The sequence below is a fragment of the Erinaceus europaeus genome, chromosome 5, assembly GCF_950295315.1.
Source record: "Erinaceus europaeus chromosome 5, mEriEur2.1, whole genome shotgun sequence".
Classification (NCBI taxonomy): Eukaryota; Metazoa; Chordata; class Mammalia; order Eulipotyphla; family Erinaceidae; genus Erinaceus; species Erinaceus europaeus.
This window is the reverse complement of record NC_080166.1, coordinates 1,629,115-1,636,614: the sequence shown is the minus strand read 5'-3', so window position 1 is coordinate 1,636,614 and position 7,500 is coordinate 1,629,115. Positions and strand designations below refer to the sequence as shown.

Genomic DNA, 7,500 nt, shown 5'->3' with positions numbered 1-7,500 from the left:
CAGCCCAGCACACGAAGAAGCGCTGGTAATGAACAGCTATGAATCTGTATCCTGCACACGCCCGCCTCTGTGCCCGCCATGTTACGGCCTCTCTGCCACCACCTACGTGGGCGTTGCCAGGAGAGGTTGATGAGGGGAGCTCTGTGCCCTTCTTCTCCTTCTAGCGTTTGCCCTTCTTCCGTAGCCAGTCACCAGCGTCAGGTTGAGCCTGATGTCAAGTTTCGAGACCTCCTTTGAATCTGGAGAGGGGGCAGTCGTTGACTATGTGGGTCATAGTCTGTCTGGAGCCGCAGGGGCAGTTCGGGTCGTCTCTGGCTCCCCAGCGATGGAACATAGCGGCGCACCGGCCATGGCCTGTTCGATAGCGATTGAGGAGGGCCCGATCATAACGTGCTAGGTCAAAGCCGGGTTGACGCTCGCAGGGGTCTGTGATGAGGTGTTTGTTCTTGACCTCAGCTGACTGCCAACTCTGTTTCCAAGAGTCTGGAACAGAGAAGTTCAGTGTAGGCGATTGAGGAGGGCCCAGTCATAACGTGCCAGGTCAAAGCCGGGTTGACGCTCGCAGGGGTCTGTGATGCTCTGTGCCCTAATGATAGTTGATTCAGGCCTTCCTGCGGGCCCGAGAGCTGGGATGGCTTTCAGTCAAGCTTTATTTTTTGAGTCTGGCTTGGTTCCTGGCTTCCTTTTCTTTGCCGACCTGCTGGGTTTGAAGGAGGCGGCCCTAGCAGATGTTTCTGGCTCTGCGTCAGGGGTCAGCTGCTCTTGGCTGGCGCGTGGCTGCTGCTGGGTCAGCTGATGCTCTCCACGGCCAGTGGAGAAGCACCGAAGGGCCAAAGCAGAAGTGCACACGGTCTCGTAAGGTCTAGATTCAAAGCCTTCATGGGGTCGGTTTTGCTTCACTCATGGCCACGGCAAGGCGTGTGGGCTGGGGAAGTATATTCTTCTTATGGGGTGAGAGAACCCTAAGTCCCACAAGTGGCATGGTTAGGTGAGAGAGAGAGAGAGAGACTGAGGACCTCTAATATCGCTATCAACCATGGATGCTCAGAGCGCAATCTAAATGTTTTAACACGCCCCTTCTTTGTGATGTGTCTTTTCCAGGAAGTCAGAGCCCATGGCTGTCTTCACTTTGTTCCAAACAACCTTCCTCATGGCCTCTCTGTCCTTGAGCGTGTGTCACAGTGAAGGTAAGAAGGGAAAAGAAAGGCAGCAACTACAAGTCGCCTGTCACATCATGAGTTGCTCTGACGAAAAGCTGCACCTTCCTTTTCCTTTAGACATTGCTTTGATTAAATAGTGATTTATGAGACTAAAAGTTAATAGGATTGTATGTTAACACCATTCCTGTCTGTGTCCCTTCACTACCGTGGAACTGAAAATCTTCCCTTCTCCACCCTCCAGAGTTTTTACTTTGGTGCAGTGCTCCAAATTCAGTCAAATTCGGCTTTGCATTTCTCTTTCTGTTCTTTCAACTTCTGCGTACAAGTGAGATCATCCCATACTCATCTTTCTCTTTCTAACTTACCTCACTTAACAGGATTCCTTCTAGTTCCATCCAAAATGAGTTGATGAGGGTGGGGTGTGTCCTGGAACCTCCCCTCCCCAGAGCCCTGCCCCACTAGGGACAGACAGACACAGGCTGGGGGTGTGGGTCCACCTGCCAACACCCATGTCCAGCGGAGAAGCAATGACAGAAGCCAGAACTCCCACCTTCTGCTCCCCATAGAGAATTTGGGTCCATCCTCCCAGAAGGGATAAAAAACAGGGAAGCTTCCAATGGAGGGGAGGGGACAGGGAACTCTGGTGGTGGGAACTGTATGGAATTGTCCCCCTCTTATGCCACAATCTTGTCAATAATTATTAAATCACTAGTAAAATAAAATTTAAAAAAGAAATTACTTTGAGTTGGTAGGTAACTCACATGAAGAGATGTGCCCATCTCTCCAAGCCCAGCCTCCGTGATCTTAATGAGTCATTTTCTTTTGTTGTTATTAACTCATTTGGGGCAGGGTGGGGGGCAGTGGTTTCCAGCACAGTGTTGACACGTCGGTACAATTTCTCACCTCCCCATGACAGGGGTCTGAAGACAATTTCTCTCCCCCGATTTGGTTCCCTTCCCGCCATGCTGTCCCAGGACCCCAGTCCCGTCCGTCTCCCCCTTCCCTGCCCCTCTTTCCACAAAACCTTTGCTGCACTGCAACCCAGCATGCCCAGTCCACCTTTTCGTTGTGGTTTTCCTGTCTGTCCTTATTTCTTAAGCGCCGCCTAGAAGTGAGATCGTCTGACGTTTATCCTTTGCTCTTTGGCTTGTGTCAGTTAGCATGACGATTCCTTCACGTTCCAGCCAAGAGGGGGCAAAGGAGTCATCTTAGTTTTAGTTTTAAATCTTTTTTTTTTCCCCATCCAGGCCTGCACTACAAATCCACCGCTCCTGGAGGCCACTTCCCCCATTTTATCGGATGGGACAGAAATTCAGGTTGCTTCAGACCCCTCAAACAAGAGTGTAGCAGTGCGCCTGGTTAATTCAGTCACATACGGTCACATTAGGATCCCTGTGGCGTGTCCTCTCATAAGTGAAATGTGGCTGTCTGTTCTTTTTTAAGAATCAGTAGTGATTTTTTTCACTGGATCAGGGCCCATTTTCTCTCTGAGCCTTTTTCCTAGGGCCGCTGACCCCAGCAAACCTGTTTCCTGTTTGAATCTGAATTCTTTTTCTGGCTGCCCCACGCAGCGCCTTGTGAACATGCCAGGCTTCGCATTCCCCATGAATCCATTGTGTCTTTCCCTGAGGTTCCTTCCTGTCGCTAGGAACCTTGTCACTGGAGTTTTGCCGAGACTGAGAGCTCACTGTGGTGTAAGGGCGGCTACGTCCCAGGGAGTTGTCATTTCTCAGCAGAGGTGACTGAGGTCCAGTGCACTGAGTTCTAAGCAGACATGTCGTCCGGCAGACCGATGAACACGCTCCGTCATTCGCGGTGTGACTGTCACAGGGAGACGTTCCAGTTCCTTTCCCCAGAGCTGGGAGTTCGCATTCCATATTCAGCCGTGTTAGAAACGTCTAAACTCAGAAGGTTGTTTAGGAATGTGTCCTCTGGTTTTGCTTAACTCTTTTTTTTTAAATAGTTTATTTATTTCAGTAGAGGCAGAGAGAAGTCGGGAAGGGGTGGGGAGACAGAGAGGGAGACAGACAGAGAGACACCGGCAGCCCTGCTTCATCACTTGTGAAGCTTTCCCCCTGCAGATGGGGGCCGGGGGCTTGAACTCGGTGCCTTGAGCACTGTAGCCTGTGCACTTAACCAGGCGCGCCACCACCTGGCCCCGTGTTGCTTAACTCTTCTTATCTTAACTGTGAGTTGATACGTGTGTGTTGTTGAGTGAGTAGTTTGGTTCACTGAAGTCTTACTTTTTTTTTGCCTCCAGGGTTATTGCTGGGCTCGGTGCCTGCACCATGAATTCACCGCTTCTGGAGGCCATTTTCCCCCCTTTTGTTGCCCTTGTTGTTGTAGCCTTGTTGTGGTTATTATTGTTGTTGTTGGAAAGGACAGAGACAAATGGAGAGAGGAAGGGAAGACAGAGAGGGGGAGAGAAAGACAGACACCTGCAGACCTGCTTCACCGCCTGTGAAGCGACTCCCCTGCAGGTGGGGAGCCGGGGGCTTGAACCGGGATCCTTAGGCCGGTCCTTGCGCTTTGCACCACGTGCGCGTAACCCGCTGCGCCACCGCCCGCCCCCGTGAAGTCTTACTTTTTTTCCCCCATCTGCTGAGCGGTTTCTCATTTCCCACGCAAACCGTCAGCGCTTCCGAATCTAGGTGCCTGTGTGAGTTGTGTTCGCCAGACTGAACACCACAATCACCGCCACCGTGACGTTCCGCTGTAATGGGGTGTCCTCTCCTCTCTGCTCTCGTCTCCCAGTCTTGTCTGAATCGCCACCGTGGGCTCCCGAGTCCCTGAGAGTCTTCCCCAACTCTCCACAGCAGCGTTTGCATTTACAATGGACGGTTCACAGCCTTGACCATCAGCAGCTGAAGCGACTGAACGTGGTTTTTCAGATACAGATCAGTAGAGTGAACACAGAGAAGGTTATCTGGGTGGTAAGTCGTTCTATTTTAAATCAGCACCAGTGAACACCCTGGATAGTGTTCTTGGAGTTTAGCCCTGGTTTATTGTTATGACATAAAAAATAAATAAAACCCCAATATTGAAACATTTTAGCAGTTCAGAAGAGTTTTCAGAGGCTGTGCGGTGGCAGGGCTGACAGAGCACATCTCTCACCATGCTCGACGGCCTGGGTTCAATCCCCTGGCCATTTCTTTTAGATTTCACAAGTGCTAAAGTACTGCAGATGCCTGTCTTTCTCCCTCTCTGCATCTCCCTCAGTATCTCAGTTACTCACTGTCTCCAGCAATAAGAAGGAAGGAAGGGAGGGAGGGAGGGAGGGAGGGAGGGAGGGAGGGAGGGAGGCAGGGAGGGAGGGAGGAGAAGGGGGAGAGAGGGAGAGGAGGAGAGGGGAGGGGAGGGAAGGGGAAGGGAGAGAAAGCCAGTCATGGGAGTGGTGGATTCTTTGTATAGACACTGAGATTCAGCAATAATAAATCTGATGGTAATAAAAAGAAAAAAGCAGGAGTCAGGTGGTAGCGCAGTGGGTTAAGCGCACATGGTGCAAAGCGCAAGGACTGACATAAAGATCCCAGTTCGAGCCCCCGGCTCCCCACCTGCAGGGGAGTCTCTTCACAGATGGTGAAGCAGGTCTGCAGGTGTCTGTCTTTCTCTCCCCCTCTCTGTCTTCCCCTCCTCTCTCCATTTCTCTCTGTGCTATCCAACAACGACATCAATACCAACAACAATAACAACTACAACAATAAAACAACAAGGGCAACAAAAGGGAAAATAAATAAATACATTTAAAAATTTTTTAAAAATAAAAAGGAAGACAGCACACTCAGCTGACCGCACAGCCAAGAGCTTTATCTGTCTGTCCTGAGCAAGGTGAGGAGAGACACCCACAGAAGGAGAGGAGCCCTGGCTGTGGGAGGTGGTGTGTGCGCCTGATAGGGCAGTGAGGAAACTCCCGACTGTACCAGCTACGCTGTGACCATGGTGTGTGGAGTGCCCGCGACTTGGGGCACAGAACATCTTAACAAGTATCGGTGTGACTCCTCTCGAGGGAGGGAATCAGAGAGAAGAGTCATCTACAGATGTGGTGACAGAGAGGTGGAGAGAGAGAGAGCAGGGCGGTTATGCAAAGGACGTCAGAGTTTCCAGAAACTTGGAGTAAAGGGCTGTTTGCACCTGGAGAGGACGGATGAGTGGAGCATGAGGAGAGGCTGGAGGCTGGCACATCTGCTTGAGTGCAAACGTGACCGTGAGGCCAGGTCCTGGCTTCAAGCCCCGGCTTCCCGCCTATAGGAGGGAAGCTTCCTGAGCGGTGAAGCGGTGCAAAGGCGTTTCTCTGTCTCCCTTTCTCCTTTCAGTTTCTCTCTGTTCCATCAAACAAAGTAAATATTTTTTTAATTTATTTTTATTGTTGTTGTTATTGCTGTTGTCATTGTTGGATAGGACAGAGAGAAATGGAGAGAGGAGGGGAAGACAGAGGGGGGAGAGAAAGACAGACACCTGCAGACCTGCTTCACCGCCTGTGAAGCGACTCCCCTGCAGGTGGGGAGCCGGGGGCTCGAACCGGGATCCTTACGCCGGTCCTTGCGCTTTATGCCACCTGCGCTTAACCCGCTGTGCCTGACTCCCCAAAGTAAATATTTTTAAAAAAGAAAGAAAAGAGGATTGGAAACTGATTTGATGTGGCCAGTAGAAGAGCGTGTTCTGGGCAGAGGGACGCTGAGCTTCCAGGCCCGGGAGGATGGCGTCCAGTGTCCAGCAGACAGACTCTGGTTCTGGCCCTGTCAGCAGGTCACCAGGTGCTGGCCGGCTGAGCTGGGCTGGGCCGTGCGAACCTGCCTGTGCGCTGGGATGGGGAGCGTCGCGTTCCAGGAGCTCTCAGGTCTTTCTCTTCATTCCCAGGAGAACTACACCACCGCTGTGGATGGGGACCACGTTCTGCGCTGGAGCTGGGAGTCTGAGCTGCCTCTGGAGTGTGCCACACACTTCGTCAGAATCCGGGGTCTCGCAGGTGACGCCAAGGCCCCAGGACTCAGATTCTGGAGCCAATGGACTTCCTGGGAGAAAGTGGATGGTAAGGAGTGAGGGGATAAGGGAGTGCAGAGGGGAGGGTCCGGGGCGGTGGCGCACCTGGCTGAGCGCACATGGCACAGTGCATGAGGACCCGGGTTCGAGCCCCCAGTCCCCGCCTGCAGGGGGAAAACTTCACAAGCGGAGAAGCAGGGCTGCGGGTGTCTCTCTGTCTCACCCCTTCCCTCTCAATTTCTGGCTGTTTCTATCCAATAAATAAATAAACGTTTTTTAAAAATAATAAAAAAAGAGAGGGCAGAGATATGAGCAGATCTAGATCTCTGTATCTTTTATAAATAAGTGTGTGGGGTGGGGCGATGGATAGTCAGGTAGCAGGAGCCCCCCGCCCCCCGGAGGATCTCTGGGTAGAAACAGACATATTTTCCTTTGACTCCTAGTGGAGCTAGAAAACGCGGCTTTGAAGCTCACCACAGAGGTGTCTGGGGCTTTGCCTGTCGTCCCGTCCAGTTAGTGACCCTACAGACGCAGACACGTCTGTCTTCACTTTCCCTGAGTGTGCTGACAAGTGTGCTCCTGGTGGAGTGCTGACTGAGCCGAACAGCGCCGTGTGTGTGTGTGTGTGTGTGTGTGTGTGTGTGTGTGTGTATGTGTGTGAGTGTGGTGTGTGTGTGTGTTTGTGAGTGTGTGTGAGTGTGAGTATGAGTGTGTGTGTGTGTTTGTGAGTGTGAGTGTGTGTGACAGTGTGTGTGTGTGAGTGTATGTGAGTGTGTGTATGTGTGTGAGAGTGTGAGTGTGTGTGAGAGAGTGTGTGTGTGTGTGAGTGTGTGTATGTGAGTGTGGTGTGTGAGTGTATGTGAGTGTGTGTGTGTGAGTGTGAGTGTGTGTCTGTATGTGAGTGTGTGTGTGAGTGTGAGTGTGTGTGTGTTTGTGTGTGTGTGAGTGTCTGTGAGAGTGTGAATGTGTGTGTGTGTGTCTGTGTGTGTGAGTGTGTGTGAGTGTGTGTGGGGTGTGTGTGTGTGTGAGTGTGTGTGTGAGTGTGTGTCTGTGTGTGAGTGTGTGTGTGTGAGTGTGTGTGTCTGTGTGTGAGTGTGTGTGTGAGTGTGTGAGTATTGTGTGTTTGAGTGTGTGTGTGTGTTTGAGTGTGTGTGTGAGTGTGTGTGAGTGTGTGTGTCTGTGTGTGAGTGTGTGTGTGAGTGTGTGTATGTGAGTGTGTGTGTGTGAGTGTGTGAGTGTGTGTGTCTGTGTGTGAGTGTGTGTGTCTGTGTGTGAGTGTGTGTGTGTGTGAGTGTGTGTGTGTGTGTGAGTGTGTGTGTGTGAGTGTGTGAGTGTGTGTGTGAGTGTGTCTGTGTGTGAG

The 7,500-nt window shown here is 51.6% G+C and overlaps 1 protein-coding gene across 1 annotated transcript in view; it reads left to right on the top strand.

Annotated features, from left to right (window-relative positions):
• The window catches only part of LOC132538563 (oncostatin-M-specific receptor subunit beta-like), a 15,627-nt gene extending 9,412 nt beyond the window's left edge, over positions 1 to 6,215 (top strand). The window contains exons 2-6 of the mRNA XM_060190969.1: positions 1 to 25; positions 1,103 to 1,187; positions 2,408 to 2,503; positions 3,915 to 4,093; positions 6,018 to 6,215. The exon at positions 1 to 25 is cut by the window's left edge and continues 57 nt beyond it. Coding sequence (XP_060046952.1) covers positions 1,115 to 1,187; positions 2,408 to 2,503; positions 3,915 to 4,093; positions 6,018 to 6,200 — 531 coding nt within the window. The 5' untranslated portion in view covers positions 1 to 25; positions 1,103 to 1,114 and the 3' untranslated portion in view covers positions 6,201 to 6,215. The remainder of the gene's footprint in view (positions 26 to 1,102; positions 1,188 to 2,407; positions 2,504 to 3,914; positions 4,094 to 6,017) is intronic.
• The last annotated feature ends 1,285 nt before the right edge of the window (positions 6,216 to 7,500 follow it).